We start from the raw sequence: 25,678 nt of genomic DNA, 5'->3' as shown, positions 1-25,678 counted from the left end.
CGGCCACAGGACCTGCTAGAGCAACCTTCAGTGATGCACGTTTCACTTGCAGACCTAGCCACAAGAACATGCACATCATTCTGGGGTTTTGGGTTGAAACAGTCAGAGTAAAGTGAACTGTGTTAGCAGCACTGTCCATCATGCTTTGACTTCACCATGCTCCTGCAACTTGCCCCTAAGATAGGAAGGCTTCACATCCAACCCAAACACACAGTAGCCTACAGTCACTTCGTGTGGCTGTCAGGAAAGCCATTGGTCTCAGCCATTCTCCTCTCTGCCCTGAAGACATTCTCACCAGCCAGACATGTTCTGAACGTGGTCCTATTACCCCAAAGGTGCTGATGGGAAAATATCTATTGCTGCTGACTGCACAGCTCAACCGACAATGTATCCATCATCGCAGTTACTTAATTCCTCCCCTGTTGGAGTTACACAGATTTTTTTTGTTCTAGGGGAAAGAAAATGTTCCTGGGTCACCATTTAACAGGCCTTAATTGAAATATTTTTGAGAAGAAAGAGCCTGGCTTGGGGTCTGAGAATCCAACTGAGTTGTGTCCAGACAACAGCACTTGGATGCTCGCTAGCTGGGAACCACAAAATAAGATTATTTTTTTTCACATTCATATAAACACTAAAATAGGGCCTTAAAAACAAATCCACTGCTCAATTAGGAAATGGACACCAGGCACCTTAAACCTCCCCCTTTAGCAATTAGGAGAAGAGTACCTCGTTGTTCACACAGACTAAGTCCATCGTCTGTCCAAAAGCATCTGTGACCTTCTGCACCACTTCTTTGAATCTGACTGGTCTTGGAAACTGGATAATCCTGTACACACAAACAAATACAACAATAGTCTCAATTTTGTAAAGGCATACCAGAATTTGGGGTTAGACTAACAATACAGAAGAAAGAACCTGTATTCTTCTACTATGAAGCATAAAGCTTGCTCTTTGCTTTCACACACAGAAATACTGCTCATCTGCTACGCTCAAAAGGGAACTTGACGTACCCTGTGAGAATATCTACCAAAAATCTTAGTGCAGCTCCTCTGCTCCTTCCCCTACTGTGGGGTACAGGAAGAAGAGAAGGAAGTATAGCAGCCCTTCACTAGAGAAGACCCAGGATCAGGCACTGGTCAGTGATTTATCATCTCCATTTTCAGCAAATAGCTCTGAATAAGGGGGGAGGGATGGAAGAGATGCAGTTTGGCACCCTGTGACTCTCCCATACCATCACATGCAGCAGCTCTATAGATACATATCAGCAGGTACAGTCTAGCCCTACAGTAACATTACTTCAATTTTCTTTGGCTTTAACATGCAAGTTGGACCATCAGCCTGTGAGTTTCCAGCCCTGTGTCCTGCCCTGCCACAGTCACCAAGCACCAAGCAAAGGTGATTCCATGAAAATGTCAAGCAGGGAAGGGCGGGCAAGCTTTAACTCCCAGCTCTATTTTCATAGGACCCATGCCCAAAATCTGGTTATCTTAAGTGTCATAGGCTGCTAATCAAAGGATACATTTCTGTACGGCTGCAGCTCAGCTGTGGTTCAGCAGAGCTCAAGAATTAAAAAGAGAAAAGGATCTAAGTGTGCACCCTATGTCCCTGGTAAAAGGCATTTAATGACTTCCAGCTTTGAACCACTTTGCCTGCATGCAAATCCCAGGAGGTACTTGTGGCAAATGGGATGATGAGGCAAAGCCCTCACATATAAAACTGTTGATTTTAGGGGAATGAATCCTGCTGTGAGCTCATCTGCAGATGGCTGAAGTCAGTAGGATGACATTGGGTAAAATAAGTAGTTTGCCTTCATACAAGTGGGGGACTGGCTTGGGTACATACCTTTTCTCTCCTTCGTATTCAAACTTGATCCTGACATTCCGCTGCTGAAAGAAAAGCATAAAATTGTTAGGTCCCAAACTGCATCCCAGATTGCCTTGCAGATCCAAAGCTGACAGGAGTTCTTGGGAAGACACCCCTAAGGCTATTGGGCATCTGGTCTACTTAGGGTCAAAGTGGCTGCTAGACTCACCAACTCTGGGGAAATGCTACGTTGCTGATAAACATGCTTGTCAAAGAACAATGTCTTCTGTAAACAAGAGGCCACTCATTCAACTGTGTAACTGTTAGTTTTTAATGAAATGCATTAATAAAAGTGGAAAATTGGGAATGCTCTGAACTCAGTTGGGAACAAGCACTATTATCAAAGAGGCAAACATGTTAAATGTCTGATATTTGTCCATCTTCAGCACTTCCCATGGTTTTACCCCAGTACTTTAATGTTGGAAACCCAACAAGCAAAGCAAAGCTCAGAAGGCGCTTAACAGAACACAGGAATATTTGGGGCAAAGAAATTAGAAGTAAAGCAAGCATCCTATAATGGAAGCAGAGAAACAGTCTTGGATTTTAAAAGAAATAGTGCTGGGGTGGCGGTGGCTGTCATTTTGTTAGAACCCACAAAATGCAAAGTATATCAGGCACCACTTCACTATACACAGTAAACGCTGTCCCTAAACTGACCTGTTGCTCAACCCAAGAGAAATCATTAAGTTTGGCCAAAGAGCCAGCAGAGTCACAGGCAGACTGAACAAACAACTGTGTGTTTATTAGGGACTAGTAAAAGCCACTTCAATCCATCCTCTACTTGTGCTTGTTTAGCAGTGATCAAGACCACAAGGAGCCTTTTCATTCATTCAGCTTCTCAGACTAAGTCTCAGACTAAGCCAACATGGCTTCACTAAGGGGAAATCCTGCCTGACCAATTTGGTGGCCTTCTATGATGGGGCTACGGAACTGATGGACAGGGGCAGAGCAGTTGACGTCATCTACCTGGACTTGTGCAAAGCGCTCGACACTGTCCCACACGACATCCTTGTCTCTAAATTGGAGAGACATCAATTTGATGGGTGGACCACTCGGTGGATAAAGAACTGGCTGGATGGCTGCACGCAAAGAGTCATGGTCAAGCGGTCCGTGTCCGGCTGGAGACCGGTAACGAGTGGTGTCCCTCAGGGATCGGTGTTGGGACCGGTCTTGTTCAACATCTTTGTCGGTGACATGGACAGTGGGATTGAGTGCGCCCTCAGCAAGTTTGCCGATGACACCAAGCTGTGTGGTTCGGTTGATACGCCGGAGGGAAGGGATGCCATCCAGAGGGACCTCGACACGCTTGTGAGGTGGGCTGATGCCAACCTAATGAAGTTTAACCATGGCAAGTGCAAGGTCCTACACCTGGGTCGGAGCAATCCCAGGCACAGCTACAGGTTGGGCAGAGAAGAGATTCAGAGCAGCCCTGCAGAGAAGGACTTGGGGGTGTTAGTCGATGAAAAAATGAACATGAGCCGGCTTCAGTGTGCGCTCACAGCCCAGAAAGCCAACCGTATCCTGGGCTGCATCAAAAGGAGCGTGACCAGCAGGTCGAAGGAGGTGATCCTGCCCCTCTACTCTGCTCTCGTGAGACCTCACTTGGAGTATTGTGTGCAGTTCTGGTGTCCTCAACATAAAAAGGACATGGAACTGTTGGAACAAGTCCAGAGGAGGGCCACGAGGATGATCAGGGGACTGGAGCACCTCCCATATGAAGACAGGCTGAGGAAGTTGGGGCTGTTCAGCCTGGAGAAGAGAAGGCTGCGTGGAGACCTCCTAGCAGCCTTCCAGTATCTGAAGGGGGCCTACAAGGATGCTGGGGATGGACTGTTCATCAGGGACTGTAGTGACAGGACAAGGGGTAACGGGTTCAAACTTAAACAGGGGAAGTTTAGATTGGATCTAAGGAAGAAATTCTTTACTGTGAGGGCGGTGAGGCACTGGAATGGGTTGCCCAGGGAAGTTGTGAATGCTCCATCCCTGGCGGTGTTCAAGGCCAGGTTGGATGGGGCCTTGGGTGGCATGGTTTAGTGTGTTGTGTCCCTGCCCATGGCAGGGGGGTTGGAACTAGATGATCTTAAGGTCCTTTCCAACCCTAACTATTCTATGATTCTATGATTCTATGATCCCTCTAGCACCCCTTGGCTCATTGCAGGACTTTCCAATGATCTCCAAGGAAAATCAAAACCCTCTTCACTTCCCAGACCAGGTTTAGCCACCCAGGTAGCCAGGGCTCTTCCCCTACTAGTGCACACAAGCTTCCTTCTATCCCCATGGAGAAAAAAAAGTGCTCACCACCTCCCTCTGAGATGTAACACCAGGGAGGGCTCAGTCCCATACAGCCTGCATCTCTCAGGGATAATCCCTGACTGGGTGGGTGACAGCCCTTCCTGAGCAAGGGCCTTATCTCTAACCCTGGATTGTCAGCGCATGAAGGCACACTTTCCATCCTCTGAGAGGGAAAGCAGACCCACAGTAAAACAACTTTGTCTCTAATGAAGAAATTGAGTTGGACACGCACCCTTAGGTTTATTTTTAAACTGACAGCTCCTCGCGTTCTGCAAACACCCACCAAAGTTCAGGAAGTCAAGGCTAGAGGCAATTCGGTTGAAAAGCATAAAAATACCCAGGCAGATTCGGGGTAAACATGTTGGATCATCCAAAACACATCCTTTTTAGCTCTGTTCGTGGTATTTTTTGTGTTTCCAGAAAGGCTGGGAAGAACCAGTGCTGGGACAGTCACCAAATGGGGCACTCCAGCAACGCTACAGGCCCGTGCTAAACAGGCACTTACCTCAGTGTCTAACAGCCAGTTCCCCAGACCCACAACGCTTGAACAAACTCCGGGTTCACTTCTAGAACCAGGACCAGTGCATAAAGATACCAGACTAACTCTAAACAAATCCAAAACTCAAAAGAAGAGGTGACCACACCCAACCCAATGTTGAACATCCAACTCACTCTAGAGAGACCACAAACACAGGTAGGATTGTCACCTTGGATTACCTCTGGTGGAAAAGGAAAAGAAAGATATGGCTCTTTAACGCCGATTTTTGTTTGTATGTGCCACTCTGAATAAAGCGTGGCTGATTCATCCCTCCTGGATGCTGGCAGTCAATCAGCTGGTGCGGGTTCACTGCATGTAGCTCCACAAAGCCCTTCTCTAAGGCAAGAGAAAAAAATCAGAGCAAGTAACTTTCGAGGTTCCTCCTTACAAAGGAGCAGGACGTGTAAGGGGAAAAGCTCACACAGCTCCAGCTTCCCTGCAGGAAACCTTTCAAAACACAGGTTTCACTTTCAGTGCAGACCCAAATGCTCCACCAAGCTGGGACATAGCACACACTGCCTGTTTATGCTGAGCAACACAAATTTCACAGACAAATAAGTTTTGAAAAACAGCTTGTGGCTGGAAAATGTCAAAACACTCGTAACAAAGCTCCAGAGAGAGAAGAAAAGGAAAAAAAACAATAAGCCATGACCCTGCTGCATCCTTTTCTTCTACATCAACAACAGGGCCGATGTGCTGCGGCTCAAAGCCAACAGAAGTAAGCCAGCTGCCCCACGCTGCTCAGCTCCACTTCTGAGCGGAGGAACAAACACACTGGCTGCAACAGGGGAATGAAAACCCACTTCATTTGTTAATGACATTTTATTTTCCCAGTATAAATCACTAACCTCTCACCTCTCTCAAAAACAAGACCAATGCTCACAAACATTTGGAAGAGGGATACATATTTATCTATTGTCCAAAGAGTTGATTGCAGTTTTATTTTCCAGTCTTCCCTTGGCTTGCTCATGTTTTTGACCCACAGCTAAAGCTAAATTCATCACTGCTATCAGCAACAAATACTTCTTTCCTTTAAAAAGAAGGAAAAAAACAAAAAGTGGGCAGTGCCCAAAGCACTAGGAAGTCCCAAAGGGATGCAAAGCACTTCCTAAATGCCGGAGCAGGCTGTGATTTTTTACACCCATGGAAATCTGGTTTGGAGCAACTGGCTTGAGATTACACAGGGAGTCTGGGGCACCGCCAAGGGCTGGAGCAAAGTCTCACGCAAGCCTGCACCCAGCATCTCAAATGTGTGATCGAGGGGACCAACACCTCCTCCATAAGGACCTCAAATCAACATGCAAATGCTTGAAGCAGGTCACAGAAGGGGTGAGGGTGGCAGAAGCTGCAGGGTTCTACTCGGTTTTGTAATTTTATGAAGAATGAAGGCAACAGCGATTCCTTCTCGCACAATCTTAGTGGTGCTATTTACCCTCCTTGCCATCACATGTCAAATGAGGTTAACATCAGCCTTGTTCTCCCCACAATCAAGAGATTATTAGTTGATGTAGGAGAACAAGCTGAGACATCCAAGAAAGGCATGTGCTAAATACAGCGGAGGAGAGGGATAAGGCTATGCCTCACAGCACCAGCCTTAAACACTGAGCTCTGGCAGAGGACTTCTGCAATGTTTTCATGGAGCACAGTGATTACTGAGACAGGCGACAGAGCAAGCAGGGGACACTGAGAAACAAAGGAACAAGGTGCCTTGCCTAAGGCTGTGAAGAAAAAGCCCAGCCTGGGGAAGAGAAGGCTCCAGGGAGACCTTAGAGCAGTCTTTCAATATATAAAAAGGGCTTTATAAGATGGAGAGAAACTTTTTATATGGACATGTAGTGACAGGACATGGGGTAATAGTTTTAAACTGCAAGAGAGGAGATTTAGATTGGATATACGGAAGAAGTTCTTCCCTGTGAGGGAGGGGAGGCCCTGGCACAGGTTGCCCCAGAGAAGCTGTGGCTGCCCCATCCCTGGCAGTGTTCAAGGCCAGGTTGGACAGGGTTTGGAGCAACCTGGTCTAGTGTGAGGTGTCCCTGCCTGTGGCAGGGGGTTGGAACTGGATGAGCTTCAAGGTCCTTCCAACCCAAACCTTCTGTGACTCATTCCATGAAGCAGAAGAGGGGCAGAACCAAGCACAAAATTTAAATGTTTATCTCCAAAGCTGTATGACCTGAGCAGCTTTCTCTCCACATGCGTTTCCATATGACAGAGGGCACAGAGGAGCCCACGTCTCAACTGGCGCCTGTAGGCCCTGCTGCGACACAAACAAAACAAGCGACAACCCTGACAGGAAATACCACAGTAATTCCCTTCGTTTCTGGAATAATTTCTTCTCCAAGATACTTGTACCGGCATTTCCTCCAGCCCTGCTAACAAATGGTATTTTACTGTTTCTTGCCATCTGCCTCAGAAAGGAAAAAGCAAGGCCACCACAGCTGCCACAAACCCATCACCATCTTTCCAGGCTTTCCTTGAGGTATTTTTAGCTCCTTCCTCAAAACTTCTAATTTCACGAAAAGACCACAACTGCCGAGCTTCAGAAGAGCCTCTGAGGGGAATCAAAAGGGGGGAAAGGGGCAACTGCTCCTGCCTACTTGGCTGGGGACCATGCACCCCAGCAGGCTCAGCCAAGCTCAGCCCCCGGAGCTGGAGCAAGCAGCCCTGTGCACTGGTTTAGATTAAGGAAAACGCTGGAAAAAAAATGGAAAAAGTGTTTCCAAACGAGGTGAATCATGATCTTATACAGAGATCCCTGAAGAACTGACTGCTGTTTGTAATAAAAGCACACATGGAGACCAGGAAAACATGCGGTTAGACCTAAAATGGAAGCATCTTCGGAGGAACAGAAGGTGCTGAGCACACTGGCTGCTGAACATCCAGAGGGTTGATCAGACTAGGGTACAGATAAGCTGAGCAATGCCATGCCCATGGAAAAGGGTGTCTGATGGCACAGGGACACTCTTGGTGCATCACTTTGATGTCACTGACTGCAGGTAGGCACCTAGCAGAAGAGACAGCCCCTCCACCTCTGCCTGTGCACTAGTGTGGCACTGAGAGCTAAAGTACCCAAACCATCACCCTGCAGAATCCCAGACCAGCACCAAGTTCAGACTCCCCCCACCATGTCCCCTCCTCCTCCCCCCAAACTCAACTGCCATGAGAAACAGTATTCCAGTTGGACCCCACCTCTGTGGCTTGCTTTTTAAAGCTGCTCTTGTCAAACCTAACCAGCGGATAGCTTTGCCCATGCTGAGACACCAGAGGGACAAGGGCTTTGGATCACTTCTTCCACCCAAACTCATGGTTGCCTCACAAACCACCTAGGACAAAGTCTCTGACTTCAGCATTAACCCTTCAGAGGTCAAGAAAGACAGGAAAAAAAATCATCAACAAGGGAACTCCTCTTTTCTTCAGCACTGCACCGAGGGGCTCATTCCAGCTTTGCTCTTAACCCACTCACAAGACCTTGTCATTTACTTTGCCTCAGTTTCCTCCCTAGGTAAAACAGGGACAATGACGGAGACCCACTTCCACATGCTGGAGGGTAAGCAGAAGGATTATTTTCACTTCTCTCATTTTCTACTCGTTGGGTTAGGAAACAATGAGAAAACCCCGCCAAGTGGTGCAGCTTTCAAGCATTAGGGCTCTAGTTACCCCTTTGTACCAAAGCCACAGATCAGGCGGATTTCTCTTCACCTTCTGGCTTCAGCCAAGAGAAATCAGTACTGCAGGACCGGGCTTAAGGGGACTTCTGCACCCCCCTGAAGAGCACATTGTTTGCATTAGTCCTGTGCTCACCCCTGCTTTTAGCAACAGGACGTTTGTTACAAGCCAGACAGCTGGACCATGTCCCTAAACCACAATAGGAGATGACTAATCTGCGTCATTAGGAATTATCTGCACAGAACCCCCATGCACTGTGGGTTATTCAGCAATCAGACAGAAAGGGGGTTGTCTGGGATTGCCCCCTTCTCTTGGGGGTTGGAAACTAGGAGATATCCTGGTCCCCCTAGATCCTTACAGCTCTTTTCCTCTGAAAAAGCAAGTCCAGCTCATGAGGAGCTCAGAGGCCAATGGAAAGATGATGTCTAGAAGGTCTGCTGCTCCATGTTACAGATATTTTTAGTTTATACCACAGCTGAAATCACAGGCTTCAAAATGTTTATCCCAAACCACCGACCTGGCAGATAATAGCTTTTTTCCAGCAGGATTTCTCCTTACTATTACTCTCTTAACACCCATGCCAGCTCCACACATAGATAAGGAAAAGCCTCTTCCTGAACTCCTTGGGACTCTACAGTCTTTGCCACCTCCAGTCAAGGCTTTCCCAGTCAGTGCTGCTCCCCTCTTTCTGCCCCCCATGTGGGGCAAGCCCTGCAGATCTCCTCACAGAGACTCCCATCTTTAAGGTGATATTTATGGACTCCCACCATGTTCCCAAATGGTAAAACAGGTGATAAAGCCAAACTTTTAGGCTGCTTGAAGACCTACAGTAGAGCCCTAGAACATGAGCTGTATTCTATTTTACTCATGAGCGAGCCTTATCCTGCCAAAGAAACAAGTCCAGAGGTAATTTGCTAAAAGAACATCTTTTAGGTCAGTCTGACACTTGTGCATAGGAAAATGTTCCTCACAAATACTGCACTTTATTGCTGTGGGAGAGCTTGTAATCAAAGTTAACATGACAGAGGAACTGGTAGCTGTCATCAGCTGTGATAGAGGCCCACACCAGTGCCTTGTCATTAGACTGAAGCACAGCACTGACTACCAGCTTCATACTGTGAATTGCCAAGTGCTATTTATATAAATAAATGGACGTGCACATGGACAAATGTAAAATAAATGTTAATATAATTGTTCCTTTCTCCTCCATGCTTTTGTTTGGGATTTCTAATTCTTTGTGGTTTCCCTTCTTATCCCACTCATCTTTTTCCTTGTAATCACAATGCAGGTCTTTATTTTGGTGTTTCCAGCTTCCCCTCTTCAGAGCCACTGATCTAAACAAACTCTTTTGCCTGTTCAGTCCAGGAGACTGCCTACAAGGACTCCTTCCAGCCAGAGGATGCATGAAGAATAATGGAGTGATAAAGGGTATAATGGAGGAATAATAGAGCAGAGAATGCACTAGCAATAGGATCAGAATGATCCCTCTGTGCATCTCTCCATGTACAAAGAACAGCTCCTTTTTAGATTGTGACACATGCAGAAGGAAAAGGGTGTCCATCTCTGTCCCTCTATGCTGTTTTCTCACTAAGCAGAAGGGCAGCATGACACAGAAGCTGACACACCTGACCAGGACTCAGGAGATACAAGCTTAGCCACCACATGTGCTGCCAGCTGCCTGGGCAATCTAACATCTGCACATTGCATCAAGTATTGCTGTACTCATTTATAGCCTGTTCTACCATGAGGCATTAGACAACCAGAAACTCAGCCTTGGGCCTAAATTAACTTGTAAGGAAAATAAATTAAAAACAAAAAAGATTTTTCTTTCATGCAATCTGCCAAAGGATGTTCATTTCATAAAACGATCTGAAGCAAAACTGACAGCATTTTTGGGATATATTTTGTAGCACACACCACCACAGATCTTTCTTGTGTGGCTCAGGCCTACCAGGAATATTATCTGGCAGGCACCAAATTTCAACTTCTGTCAAGAGAGCATTAAGGAACCCCTCCAGGAGACAGGGATGAGATAGCACTTCAGTTGTGTTTCTCTGTGAACCAAGAAACTGCTTGCGAGCCACAAAGGGACAAGCTAGTTAGTCAACACATTCTTGTTTAAAGTATTTTTTGGAGGAATTTGGAACACTGACTAAAGGATTCCCATGTCTCAGAGAAGCATTTTTCCACAGAAAAAAAAATGTTTTTTAATTCAACAACTGAACATCCAGACCCAAGTATTTCAACGTCAGCATGCTGTTGAAGGGCCTCGTAACAGACACCTACAATGAGATTCCCAAGAGGAAAATTTAGCATCTAAATGCTCCATGCCTCACCCACCCTCCAAAAAGGGAGCCTGGTCAGTGCATCTTTCAGCCCAACCAGCCAAACTGATCACAGAAAAAAAAAAAAAAAAAAAAAAAAAAAAAAGAACACCAAGTATCAAAGGAATAACAAATCATAGGCATGACAGCAGCAATCTTCCCCCACTCCCATCAATGTCTGTGCTAAAAAACAATGGAGAAAAAAAAAATCCCTAAAAGTGACCCAAACAAGTCGATTAAAAGCTTTTGAGCTGCAAACACGAACCAAGTCCCCACTAATTCCACTTACTTTGGCCACTCCCCACCTCACAGACTAGACACCCCACGAGCCAGAATTGTTCTAGCTAGTCCAATTTAGTGAAGCAACAATACAACGTACTCTAACGCCCTTCATCTGTCTCATGGGGCCTGCTGCTCTGAATCCTCAACCCCAGATATGCCACCGGAGCAGGATGCTGAATATTTGCATCTGCTCCATCAGAAAGCTCCAAGTAACAATGAGCACGCAGCTACAGTTACATCTATTCCACTTAGGGATAAAAAGAAAAATCATCAAGGAGGAGACATTTTCACAAGCATCAATGTTATAACTGGGAAGGAAAGTGTGATTCCTAATACAACGATTAGATGCTAATGTCAGCCAACAATTCTAGAGCTGATATCAGAGCACAACATAACTCTATTGGTGATTTATATCTTCCACTTTTATTTTCCATTTATATCTTCCACTCTGAAGATGCAGAATGGATGGGCTGCGAATACTGTTTTGATTGTAGGGTGTCAGGTTTATGAAGCTTTCATAGATCAGAATTTAGCCAATGAAAACAACTATATACCTTATTTTTGACTATCTGGTTAACTCTGCATCTGCAGCATTTACAGCAACAGTTTCCAAAAACGACAGCAGGGATTTTCCCCCATTGTGAGAAAACGAATTTGTTATTTAAGAGAAGTCTAAAAAGTTTTGCTATTGTGAAAGCAACCCAAGATGGCTTGGTATGGTCCCCACCCATCAGCTTGCAGAAAGTGCTACCCTCAGAGCCATCCAAAGCCGTGCTGGACTGACTGCTTTGCTTGCAGCTGCAGAGAGCCAGCTCAGACTTTCTCTGGTCAGTTCTGTAAACATCTTGGACTTACTTCAGCATGAGCTGAACACAAATCCAGTGATTCAACTTGGACAGCTGCTACCACAAGGACACACTTCAACACAGACATGCTACGTGCGCACGTGTTTTTGTCTGCATGTGTCTAGGAAGTCTAGAGGGATTTGGGAAAGGATTTTTACCCTCTGAATCCAGAGTTCTTTTTTTGCAGCACTAGTGACATTAAATATGCATGACAATGCATATACATATGCATATATATGTGAATGACAATCTTCTTCCCTGCTAGGTTCAGCAACTGCAAAGCTGACTGCAGGCTTATTCTAAGCCGTAGCACTAGAAGTGGAATTCCAAATGGCTTTGATCGCATGCTTCTCCAGAAGCTTCCCAATCCTTGTACTTATTTTTCCCCTTCTTTTTTTCTTGCTATTTTGACAACTTAATTCTCTCTTCACAACTTTTGTGTTCACATATTTGTTCAATACACAAACAGGCTATTAAATCCACTTTAGCCATTATATCAATGTCAGGGAATAATTTCTGACATTGCTCAAGGGACAATGTTTCTGCTTACCAAATGAGCTCTGAACATGCAAGAGGGCCAAAATATTTGGTTTTAGGAGCATAAACACCAGCAATTAATATTTAAACACTTTATATAATAATGACATTATTCCTCCCAAAAGAGCCTTGTCTTCAGCAAAAAAGTTGGCAGCCTGTCTTTCAAATATCTAAAGTAAAATGTGCACATAATAAATACTGTATTTCATCAACACTGTCAGTAGAAGACATTTGAGTAATCCAAATCTTAGAGCTGCGTAGCCTGTAACATGTTCTCCTACTTTCAGTACTAAGGGACAAAAAAGTGCCTTGGGGTGGAATCTGAGATTTACCAGTTTCAGGCTCTACGGCTGTATTTGTGGATGATTTGGGGTATCACTCCTATTCTCTGTCCCTCCATTGCTCCTCTGTGATATGGGGATGCCTGTAGCTTCCTTTCAACTCTTCAAAAAGAGGTCCTAAAGCTTGCACCTTGGTAAAATTATGTAATTTGTGATGTGTTGAGCTCCCGCAGCACTTGTTAACTTCAGTTCTAATATTCAGACTCTGTTCTCCCAGCATGGTAAGCACTATGCCCACCTCTCTGGTCTACTGGAGTTTGGGATGGACTCAAGCCACGCCTTACCTGTTTGCTGCTGTGAACACTGTTTTTATTCCTGTTGCTGTCCAGCAGCCCCCCACACTTGCCCAACGCTGCCAGATCCTTCATAATAGAGTTCAGAGCTGCTTCTTCATCTGCAAAAGAAGGAGAAACAACTGAAGTGTGGAAGGCAACCTCACCACTGGAAGAGTAAAAATATGACACTGCAACTACAATTCTTTCAACCCAAATGGGTCAAAAGACACAATATCTAGCCTTCATATTAAGAGAGGCATTCAATGACTACACCACAGTCCCTCCCCAGCCCATCGTGTCTTGGAAATACAGGTTTCTTTAACACAGGTAAGACAGATCCTCAGAAAAGCCAGTGGCTGAGCATGGGTGACCACTCCTCCTCCAGCTAGAAGTCCATGTCTGCTGCCCACGGGGACCTTTAAAGAGGTACCCATAGGTCAGAGGCAGTGCCCAGCAGTCTGGATCCAGTTTGTGAGGTATAAGATAGTGCTTTACAGGACAAAAACCTTTCAGAACCCAGAAAATTCACACAGCAAATGATGGGAGTACACCACATTTCTTTACCTCATCCTTTCCTCCTTCTTCATTAAAGATGCTCAAGAGCCACAACTGATTTTCAAAACTAGAACCAGTGAGAAACCATGGCACAAAGCAAGGAACTCATTAAAAGAGGTAACAAACTCAACTATGCTGGATAGAAGAGACATACTCAGAGCCCATATACCTGATTTCTGCAGTAACTAGAGAATTTTTGAAGGACCTCTTTGATTCAAAACCAATCTCCTCCTTTTCAACACTTTAACACTTTTACAACTATGGTTGTGTTCTCTTAAAGCAGCTGTAAACTATAACATTGCAAAATACCAACCACAAGCACTAAAAACCCCATCAAGACCTAGAACACAGCACACTCATTAGAAGGGTGTGATAACCTGTTGCATACTCCATGTTCATGACACAATCAAGACAGGCAAGTATTAGGCACATGCAGCTATTACTGCAAAAATACAAATACAGCTACTGTCTCTTGTGTAAAACAGTGTCTCTGGGGACAGAGCCACTCCTATGCCAAGCCAGCATGCAGATGTAACTCAAAGTCTGAAAGATGTGACAGATCATAAAAACTATATGAAATCAGACAGGACTGGACCTGAAGCTGTTTCCCCAGGGAAGTATGTGTCCTGAATCCTCATGCTCAGATACAATACCCTCTCTTTTCCAGCTCTTCCTGCTGGGTTTTATAAGGACTGAAGCATCAAATAGATGCGAGAAAAAGACTTCTCATGCCTGCTGTGTACCCAGAGCCATCTCATTAAAGAAATAAAAGGAAACATGGGGTAAAATGTTTAAAATCTGGCATCACTTTTATTTTAGAGCTCAGAAATTAGCTCCGATGCCTACAATAGGCATTAGGAAAATGCCTACGTTTTCCTGTAGGCAATGTGTGTGTAAATATATTTAAAATACAATATAAATACATATTGATATCAAATCTATAACAACATAACATATTCAATACTAAAGTGCAATTCCCCTTCCTTTCCACATTTTCCCACCCATTAAACCCCACAGGTACATTTTTCCCAGAGGGGTGGCAGGGAGCATAACGTGAAATGCTACAGGAAAACACTCAAGAAAAAGACAACTTTCAGTTCTGCTCGGGGAGGGAATGAAAATAAATACATTTGTTTAAAGTTCCCATAGTTTGAGGGTTGGGTGGTTTGTTGTTGTTGTTTTGTTTTGGGTTTGTTTGTTTGTTTGTTGTATAAAGGCATCTCTGGGGACAAGCAGTTTTCCAGGTTCGGTAGTAGGAAAAAAGGGCAACATAAAAAAACAAGAAAAAAACCCCACCTCTTTTATTGGAGAGGGAAGAGAAGGGGGGAGGGACAAGTTAAAAAAAAACCAAACACAAAACCAAAAAGCCCACTCACCACCCTCCAGGAATTTTCCACCAAAGCTGTAATCTCTCAAATGCCCCTCACCCCTTTCTTTTTTCCAACCCGAGTGACAACAAAAGTTTCCTGAACTCATTAACACAAAATACAGTCTGTAATGTCACCAGGAAACAGGGCTTTAACAAGCAGTGGCAGAGCTGGGCTTTGCTAGCAAAACCAACTGATTCACCACCACTTTCTCACCTCCAAACCTCCCTGGACATACCTGGCAGTATCTTTGAGGAGATCCACCTCTGGATAACCCACCAGTGCCCTACAAAGATGGTCCAGAACTTATAATCACAGAACAGTTTGGGACTGGAGGGATCTTCAGAGCTCATCCAGTTTCACCCCCCTGCCATGGGCAGGGACACCTTCCACTAGACCAGGTTGCTCAAAGTCCCATCCAAGACTTCTGTCTTCTCCTTAAACAGCAAGGGGTTTCCAACATTCACAAAAGGTTTAGTTTACATTATATTACCCTGAAAGCACTGATTCTCCCTCCTCTACCTCTCCATCAACTTTGTCAAAACTTCTTGCAATGGTCTTCAGAGTCCATCAAGTACAGGTTTAAAAATTCCTGGTGCTGCAGCCCCATCTGCATGATTGTGGAAGTCACATTTCCTTAGAAATGTCAGGCTGCAGATCTCTGCCAAAAGCATCCTTTTGCATCTCTCCCAACATAGCAAAGCAAGAAGCATTCACTCACTTTCAGTAACTGCTTAAATTTAGCCCATTTTCGGAAACAATGAAATTCATCAGCCTAGAATCAGTGGTGTAAAACAGGGCTGTAGCTGTCCCGATTCAGGTACTAGAAGGAAATAAAATATTTTTGTCTTCAGGCTGTTCCTCCATGTACTAAAAAGCCGATGTCAAAGAGCACCCTGAAGAACTTATTATTATAAAACATAAGTGCCACTTGTCAAAAAAAAAAAAAAAAAAAAAAAATACACATCCATGCCATCACTGCTACAAAATAAGGTAAGAAAACTTCTTCCTACACAAGCAGGAAAGGTTCTCTGCTGCTGGAGTGTAAAAGAACTCGACTTAAACACAAGCAGAAATACATTATTTCCTTGAAGTAATGTATTTCTATGTGCTTAAGTAGCTTTTAAACAACCTTTAACTGTGTGGTTTTAGTCCAAGAGAAGTGCAGTTTCAGAGGGACTATGACCAAAAGCCTCAACTCTTCAAAACAAAGCAAAAAAGAAAAACCCCACACCATATTCTGAAGCAACTTCCGAGTAGGAGCACAATTTGCACCATTGGTTGCAAAACTAACGCTTCCCAGTCCTCTCCATGACAGCTTTTCACAGGGACTGATGCTTTCCAGAGTAAGGCTCTTGCCCATCCTAATTACCGCTCTTGGGGTCTCCAAGCTGACTCCCAAGAAGGGTGGAGAACTTTGTTCCATGGAAAGAGGCAGCCAGCTCAGCCAGCTCAGCCAAAATTCAAACAAGCACTGAAGCTTACTGGATAATTAAATCCAAATGCCACTACCAAGCCTCTCCAGCAAAAGGGGTGTCACAGGCTGTTCGCTCTCTGGCTTGGTTTGAGCAAGCAGAGGGTGCAGAATGGATGGCTCTCCCACACAGAAAATGTTGGGGAAGCATCAGGAATCCCATGCCCAAGAGACATACAAGATCAGGGTCTCCTGATCTAGCACCAGCCACAGCCAAGTATGCTTCAGCCTTGTGAGAAGGCAGCACTGAGACTACACAGCAATCATCTTCCCAAGCTCTGCCATGGCTTCAGAACTAAACAGCTGCAAGCTGCACACCACCAACGAAGTATCCACAGAACTCAGATGGACTTGACTCACGGAAACCACTGAGTCTGTGCAACGTGAGCAGGTTCTTGCTCCTGAACAACCTTCTTTACTTGGTCACTCATATGGGCAGTAGTCACAAGAGATTGCAGCTTCACTCTTGCACTGTTTTGTACAAATTCACATAAGGTGTTGTAGGTTGACAGGATGAATTGTACAAAGCCTGCTCTTTCCTCAGTACAACTTATAAACAGGAATATTTCTAACATGGAAGACCAGGACAAAGAGGAGCTGACCACACAGACAACAGAAATGAAACTTAAAAGCCAATCGTATTTAGCACTGTCTCTTTGCCCCCAGAGCGTCTTTCTTCCATTCTCTGCTCTTTATTTCCAGCTATTTCCCTTAGTAGGAAACTTGCTTCTTTCTTCCCTACTTCCCCCCAGCACCACCTCAGTTTTGTGCTTTTTAAATCAGTTTCCTGCAACAAACTCATTCAATCATACTGCCAGCCCATCCATCCAATGACTAATTCCAACCAAATATAATATTAGTTTCAAAGATAGTAATTTCACTAAAGTTTTGATTGTAGGGGGGGAACTATCCATAGTCCCAAAGAGGAGAGGAACACAGAAGTAAGCCAAGAGTACTCCAAGGAGCCAATGACCAGTGGAGCTACAGTTGACATGGGAGCATTGGTTTCATACTTTGATAAAAGTACACCAATCCATTTTGGCAGGATTTTGCATCAAAGCCAGAATACCTCCTTCTCTTAAGTTTTCAGTTCTGTAAGGCATTAAGACTCGCAAGTCCCAGGCACTACTGATGTGAACCCAGAGCATTCAACGCTTAGCAGAATCCACTGTGAAGTGAAATCAGAAAGCCACAAGATGACACATCTCTCCGCCCTTCAGATAGACATTTCCGCTGCTGCTACATCGCTTTGGCTCCAGCATGTGTGTGGGACAGAGGAACCTAGAGTTTCAGTCTTAGTCCAGCACTGCAGCACGAGAAGAAAAAAAAGCAAGGGAGAAATAGCAAGCTTGAAGGTCAAAAAGGACCACCCAAAACAATTCAACAGTCAGGAGAGAAAGCAAACGAAGAAGGGACAAAGGAATAATTTAGCTGTCTTCAGATGGTCTAGACAGTGCTGTTGTTGTTGGCTTCACTAATAGGTCATTACTAAGAGGCAGCTTATGGTAGTTTCACTAAGCTGCTTCCATCAACACTGAAAATAAAAAAGCAGCAGCTGGATGAAGAGCACAGAAAAGCCTGCAGAAGCAAAACAGAGTCTTGTAAAACACGGCAAGTTCCAATTTTGGCCCCTCACACACACCAGGCAGAGCTAGGGCTGGGAAACGTTGGGGAAAAATCCTGGGCGTTGCAGAAGGGAAGAATATTATCCTCTGAGTCACAGGCTGGAGCATCTAGTTAAGGAGCCTTACACTACTAAGTGTCACATACACTTCTGCTTGCATCCAGCGTAGAACTGAAGATGTGACCACTTGTGGTCACTGAAGATCCCACTGTGCTTTTCACAAGTGAGATGTTGATAGCCCAGTTCAGCTGTCATGCCTCTGTAAATTCCAGCAACACCCTCCCATTGCTAGCATCCACCTCTCTGGAAGGTGATGCAACCGCCGGGGATATCCCCATGCAGAGGGACAAGTTCTGTGAAGGCTGAGAGAGGATGAAGACAAGATGGAAAGCCTCACAGAAACATCAGTAAAAGTCCTTTCAAAAGGCCAGGATTTGAACATGCAGTGACAAAAATATCGAAATGTAATGAAAAATAGCGAAAACAAATATGAAACCATGTGACTATGACACTGACAATCTCAACTTCGGCCTGCAAAGGACATCAGCCCTTCATTTTCTCTCTTTTTTGAGAATACACACATTTCAGATCAATCAGTATACAACATTTATCATTTACCAAAGAGAACGTCAACTGAAAGCCAAGGCTCACTACCTCAGCACCACTCAGTATCTGCAAAGGGCAGTCCCTGTCCCAGTGGACTTCCATTTAAACTGCCAGATGGGAAGAGAAATACGCTGGTTTGAAGTCTCATTTGATGGGACAGGAATCGGAGATGGACAAAACTTTTGCTCAAGACGACCCAAGTCTGCAGCCAGGACTGGTATGACACTGTTTTCCTGGTCCAGGGAACTTGACGACACTAGCTACAAGAAAGCAAGTGTCAAAGAACTTGCTTGTGAAGACAAATGCTGCCTGTCCTCTGTAAGCCAGAGGGGAAAAAAGGAAAACAAACTTGGAGATACAGTGAAACCCAGGACTTTTGGGTTTCTTCAGTACCTGTAAATACCATCAACAAACAAGTACTGCACTACACAAAATACCAGAGGCAGAGCTTCCAAGGCAGCATGGACTCAAAGATTTTAAGGGACTTTTCCAGCCTAAATTATTCTATGATTCTAAATAGCAGACAGGATCAATTGGTGAGTAAACACTGGCACATACAACTGTCCCAGTTAATACTAAGAAGGAGACCAGTGAGCTAGAAGCTCAAGAGCCTGACTGGGGCTGTAACAAAAGGCCCTAAGTGGAAGGACCCAGACACTCTCACAAGCAGGTACAAGTACTGTTTTGCAACTTATCCCATTTAGGAGGGCTGTCCGTGAATGACCTATGGCAAAACAGACTGTTGCACGCATCCACCTAGTTGAAGATGTAGATAAACCTCTACGCAAATTAATCCCCCCCACACAAATCATTCTGCCACTGTCTGGAGCAGTGTCCAGGATCTGATAACAAGAAAAACTATCCAACTACCCTCCCCTAGTCCACATTAGCGTGCACTGCAGCAGACACACCAGTGGAGCACGTTCCCAGTACAAGTCAGCAAAGGCTGTCCGGCAGCTGGATCCTGCTGTCATTCACCCTCCTGCAACCCCACCCAAGGGATGGCAAGGTCACCCTGTGTAAACTCCAGGGCAGGGCGCAGCTCAGCAGGTCGAACAGAGCAATTATACATGAGGAAGTGAGGGAAGACCCTTCTGATACGCAGGATTTCTTGGCAGAAGTTTGCTCACTGACGTCTTAAGCTTGAGACACACAAATTCGCACAGATAACTAATGCTGTGAGGTTTCCTGAGAGCACATTTCTCCACATTAAGGAATTATGATGCTAATAGGTGTGCAATCTAATAGGTACAGAAGATTGTTCGTACTTTACCTGACAAATCCATGGAAAACAATTCCTCTCCCTCCATAAATGACATGTGTTGAGGTTTTGCATTTTGCTTTTATAGCACAAACAATACCTGCTTTGTAGAAAAAAGCAAACCAAACCCACAGATCACTATCACAGATGCCTGTTCCACCTCAACCCTATGCTATCCCTCAGGTAACCCCTACAACTGTTGGTGAATGTCATAGAATCATAGAATAGAATAGTTAGGGTTGGAAAGGACCTTAAGATCATCTAGTTCCAACCCCCCTGCCATTGGCAGGGACACCCCACACTAAACCATGCCACCCAAGGCCTCATCCAACCTGGCCTTGAACACTGCCAAGGATGGAGCATTCACAACTTCCCTGGGCAACCCATTCCAGTGCCTCACCACCCTCTCAGTAAAGAATTTCTTCCTTATATCCAATCTAAACTTCCCCTGTTTAAGTTTGAACCCGTTACCCCTTGTCCTGTCACTACAGTCCCTGATGAACAGTCCATCCCCAGCATCCTTGTAGGCCCCCTTCAGATACTGGAAGGCTGCTATGACGTCTCCACGTAGCCTTCTCTTCTCCAGGCTGAACAGCACCAACTTTCTCAGCCTGTCTCCATACGGGAGGTGCTCCAGTCCCCTCATCATCCTTGTGGCCCTCCTCTGGACTTGTTCCAACAGTTTCATGTGCTTTTCATGTTGAGGACACCAGAACTGTACACAATACTCCAAGTGAGTTCATTTTCTCATCGACCAACACCCCCAAGTCCTTCTCTGCAGGGCTGCTCTGAATCTCTTCTCTGCCCAACCTGTAGCTGTGCCTGGGATTGCTCTGACCCAGGTGTAGAACCTTGCACTTGGCATCATTAAACTTCATCGGGTTGGCATCAGCCCACCTCACAAGCGTGTAGAGGTCCCTCTGGATGGCATCCCTTCCCTCTGGCGTATCAACCAAACCACACAGCTTGGTGTCATCGGCAAACTTGCTGAGGGCGCACTCAATCCCACTGTCCATGTCACCGACAAAGATGTTGAACAAGACCGGTCCCAACACCGATCCCTGAGGGACACCACTCATTACCGGTCTCCAGCCGGACATCGAGCCATTGACCACAACTCTTTGCGTGCGGCCATCCAGCCAGTTCTTTACCCACCGAGTGGTCCACCCATCAAATTGATGTCTCTCCAATTTAGAGACAAGGATGTTGTGTGGGACAGTGTTGAACGCTTTGCACAAGTCCAGGTAGATGACGTCAACTGCTCTGCCCCTGTCCATCAGTTCCGTAGCCCCATCATAGAAGGCCACCAAATTGTCCAGGCAGGATTTCCCCTTAGTGAAGCCATGCTGGCTGTCACCAACCACCTCCTTGTTTTTCATGTGCCTTAGCATGTCTTCCAGGAGAATCTGCTCCAAGAGTTTGCCAGGCACAGAGGTGAGACTGACTGGTCTGTAATTCCCCGGGTCATCCATTTTCCCCTTCTTGAAAATGGGGGTTATATTTCCCTTCTTCCAGTCACCAGGAACTTCACGTGACTGCCATGATTTTTCAAATATGATGGCCAGTGGCTTAGCAAATTCATTCGCCAGCTCCTTCAGGACCCGCGGATGGATGTTGTCACGTCCCATGGACTTGTGTACATTTAGGTTTTTAAGGTGGTCTCTAACCAGATCCTCTCCTACAGTGGGCCTGGGGTCTTCATTCTCACAGTCCCTTCATCTGCCTTCCAAGACTTGGGTGGTGCAGTCAGAGCCTTTGCCAGTGAAGACCGAGGCAAAGAAGTCATTAAGAACCTCAGCCTTCCCCAAATCCTGGGTAGCCAGTTCTCCCAACATCTTTCGGAGGGGGCCTACATTGTCCCTAGTCTGTCTTTTATTCGCTATGTACCTATAGAATCCCTTCCTGTTATCCTTAACATCCTAGCCAAGTTCAATTCTAGCTGGGCCTTAGCTTTCCTAACCTGGTCCCTAGCTTCGCGGACAACATCCCTGTATTCTTCCCAGGCCGCCTGTCCCTGCTTCCACCTTCTATAAGCCTCTTTTTTCCTTTGAATTTTCCTCAGTGGCTCCTTATCCATGGAGGTCTCCTGGCCCTCTTGCTGCACTTCCTTCTAGTTGGGATGCAACACTCCTGAGCTTGGAGCAGGTGATCCTTGAATAACAACCAAGAGTCTTGGCCCCCCCTGCCCTCTAGGGCTGTATCCCATGGAACCTTACTAAGCAGGTTCCTGAAGAGGCCAAAGTCTGCTCTCTTGAAGTCCAGGGCAGTGAGCTTGCTGCACGCTCTTCTCACTGTCCTGAGGATCTTGAATTCGACCATCTCGTGGTCGCTGCAACCAAGGCTGCCCTGGAGCATCACATTTCCAACCAGCCCTTCCCTGTTGGTGAGCACGAGGTCAAGCATGGCACCTCTCCTTGTCGGCTCCTCTATTACTTGCAGAAGGAAGTTGTCTTCCACACAATCGAGGAACCTCCTGGATTGCTTGTGCCGGGCAGTACCTTCACTCCAACAGATGTCAGGGTGGTTGAAGTCCCCCATGAGAACAAGGGCCTGGGAGCGTGAGGCTGTTCCTATCTGCCTATAGAGTACTTCATCCACAGATTCCTCTTGATCAGGTGGTCTGTGACAGTCCAGAATTTGCACAGTCCATAGATCAGACAACCTGTCTAGATCAAAACCATCCCTTCTCTGCACATCCCCTTGCAAAAGGGCACACATTAGTAACTAATTCCAACCACCACAATGACAGGACCCAGGCAGTCCCCAAAATACTCATGTACAGAAATAAGCAAACACCTCCAATGTGATGTGACTGGGCTCTTAAGAGGTCTATAAGCACATTGAGAACAATAGCAAAAGAGAATAAAATGACAAATAAATGAGTATGTCATGTCATAACACATTTGGGATCCAGGGTGTGAGATAAGCAAGAACTTCAAAATTTCCAAAATTTTCCAGGGAAAACCAAAAGGTAACACTACTGGGACTGCACCTCAGCTTAGGTAAGGTGGCAGCAGAGCTCTTAAAACATAGTGATCCATACCTTGCAAACACCAAAACCAAAACCTTTCAAGGGTACTGAATGGCAATTTTCATCATTTATGTGAAAGTTTCACCGGTTGAGCCACAAGTCATACAAGGAATTTCGCTTGATGAACACACAAAGTGCTGTGGCACAATACTGATGTAGCCCCATCCCAGAGATTTACCAGGGTCTTCTGCAATGGAAAAGAACTCTGAATCCAAAAGGTGTTTGGTTTAGCTCGGCCAGGAGAGAAAGCCGGGTTACATCTGTGGTTCACCACTACCTTCCATTCCCAAAATAGCCATCCCCCTGACAGCACCGTGCACAGGAAAATTCCACAGGATCAGAGCCACCAGCAGAGCCTTCCCATGCTCCGCAACACACTGCCCTCCTCCGTGGGCCCATATCTGTGCACACCCATCACCACCTGTCCCCCATACGTCCCCACATGTGGGTAGTGTGGCAGATAAGCCCATTTTTCCCCAGATACAGCCCATGCAGTATCCTGACAGCTGGATTGGGGCACAAAGCGCAGCCTTAATGCTTCTCACAGCAGCACCACGTTGCTGGGCCCTGTAACAACCTGTGGGGGTCCAGCCATGGCCCCACACACCCTTTACCCTTCCTCAGCTAATGAAGCAAACACCTGGGTTAAAGATGGGTGGCATTGGGGTGGTGGGGGGCAGATTTGCTGAAGAGAGAGGGTAGAGTTGGGGAAAAATTGAGATGTGATGGTTCAATAATGAAAAAAAACCACACTACTTTTTAGTGATATAAAGGGTTTCAGTGCTTCTCCAGCACTTGCTGACAGACCCAGCACCCTGCCAGCCCAGGCCCAGCCACCACAGCAGCCCTGGTCGCAGTAAGTTGCGGAGGCCCAGCCACATCCCCAAACTGCTAGATGGGACAGGACCCTGTTGTGCCAATCATACCCACCATCTCTCCAAGAAGTCACCCTCAAATGCTTTTCCATCCCCTAACACGCATTATTTTGCTGCCAAAATGGTGGCAGCATGCTGCCTACCCTTGAATCAGTTTCCAGTACTCAGCACACCAACGCAGGGCTGGAACTCATAAGAGGAGTTCCAATGAGCTCTATACTCCTTAGGCTATTTTTATACTCGGTCAGCTAAGCAAGGCCAGAACCTAAGCCCTGTGCTCTGACCTTCCATAGCTAATTGCTAGCTTGCTACCTGCTTTGTTCATGCCATATCAAGGGCCCTCAGTCAGCCCCTCTATCCCTGGGCTGCTGCTCCATGTAAGAGAAACAGGAGGGACCATGCCATTATGCAGAGAAATTTGGGCATACCCACGCATGCAGTGCCAAAAACAGCTTTGGCAGTGCCAAAACAAGGGCCACAGCATATTTTCTTGGCTAACGAAGTTAGCCTCTTTGCCTCCAAGCACCTCTAAACTTGGCTGTGGAGCAGGCAGGTGTTTGCAAACCCACTGAAGGTGTGCAGGGAACAATGAGAGCGCACCTTGGCACCCTGCTACCCAAGCTCATGGAGATACCTAAAGCACGGCAAAGATAAAACAAGCAACTCCCTGTTAGCCAAAGAGAAAGCATTTACCCTATAGAGCAGCAAAGACAAACTTAACCCAGCCTTGACCATTCCAGCTGCCAAAGGCTTCCCAGCTTTGAACAGGTTCCAACACTGGGTGGTTCCCAGTTTCCACCCTGAGGAAAATGGGAGGCAGAGACAGGAATACAGCAGCCAGAGTCAGGGCTTCCCTATAAAAACACAGAATGCTGCAAGATAAGCCATGCTACATCTCTGCCTCTTGGAATCATGGTGTTGCTTAGTTTGGAAAAGACCCACTGAGCTCAACCATGAACCTAACGCTGCTCTTGTTTAAGCCTGTTGTTTCTTAATTGTTTTTGCAGATTAACATTAGTCTGGGAGAGCTGCGAGAAGGGGTAGACCCTTAAAAAGAAAAACTATCCACATTTGAGAAAATTTTGTATGATTGCAGCTCTGCTGAGAAAATTTAAAAAATTAAAAAGAATAAAATAAAAAATACTAAAAAAAAATTAAAAAAAACCCAATGTAACATAGCGTAACTGTCGTGGTTTAAGCCAGTTGGCAAGTCAGCCACGCAGTTTCTCCTCCCCCCGCCCCCCCCCAAAGGGATGGGGAGGAGAATCGAAAGAATGTAACTCCCACGGGTTGAGAAAAAAACAGTCCAGTAACTAAGGTATAACACAAATCACTACTGCTGCCACCAATAATAATAATGATAAGGGAAATAACAAGGGAAGAAAATACGATACCACTCGCCAAAAACGAGCCTGACAGAGCAGAGAATGTGCCCTTCCAGGATCTCTCAGTTACATCCCTGGGCATGATGTGCTGTGGTATGAAATACCTCTTTGGCTAGTTTGGGTCAGGTGTCCTGTCCCTGCTCCCTCCCGGCTTCCCCTCCTCCCTGGCAGAGCATGAGACTCACAAAGTCCTTGCTCAGGGTAAACATTCTGACCAGCAACTGAAAACATCGGCTTTATCAGTATTATTCCCAGGCTGAAAGTCAAAACCACAGCGCTGCACCAGCTACTAAGAAGGAGAAAAACTGACTGCTGCTGCTGAACCCAGGACAGTATCCACCCCTTATTCCATACCATTCATGTCATGCTCAGATCCCACATCTCAAATCTCATCTCGGTGCACTGTTATCTTAGTGCACAGACCAATTCCTATAAAGCTACAGAGTCCACTGGGTCCATGATGTTGGGCTCCATGATGTTGGGCTCCATCTCTTGTAACAGTCTTTCAGGGCAGGAGAAGCTGTGTGCAGTGTTGGATCG

The 25,678-nt window shown here is 45.8% G+C and overlaps 1 protein-coding gene across 1 annotated transcript in view; it reads right to left on the bottom strand.

The window, feature by feature from the left end:
• LOC308216932 (mitogen-activated protein kinase kinase kinase 3-like) overlaps positions 1-25,678 on the bottom strand; it is a gene marked incomplete at its 5' end in the record, with an annotated part of 78,374 nt that overhangs the window by 29,341 nt on the left and 23,355 nt on the right. The window contains 3 exons of the mRNA XM_080609634.1: positions 727-826; positions 1,843-1,886; positions 12,970-13,079. Of these exons, the coding sequence (XP_080465760.1) occupies positions 727-826; positions 1,843-1,886; positions 12,970-13,079 (254 nt within the window). The remainder of the gene's footprint in view (positions 1-726; positions 827-1,842; positions 1,887-12,969; positions 13,080-25,678) is intronic.

This window comes from Psittacula echo, assembly GCF_963264785.1.
Source record: "Psittacula echo genome assembly, chromosome: 2".
NCBI lineage: Eukaryota > Metazoa > Chordata > Aves > Psittaciformes > Psittacidae > Psittacula > Psittacula echo.
The sequence above is the reverse complement of the archived record's forward strand: the minus strand, read 5'-3'. Positions and strand labels throughout refer to the sequence as shown.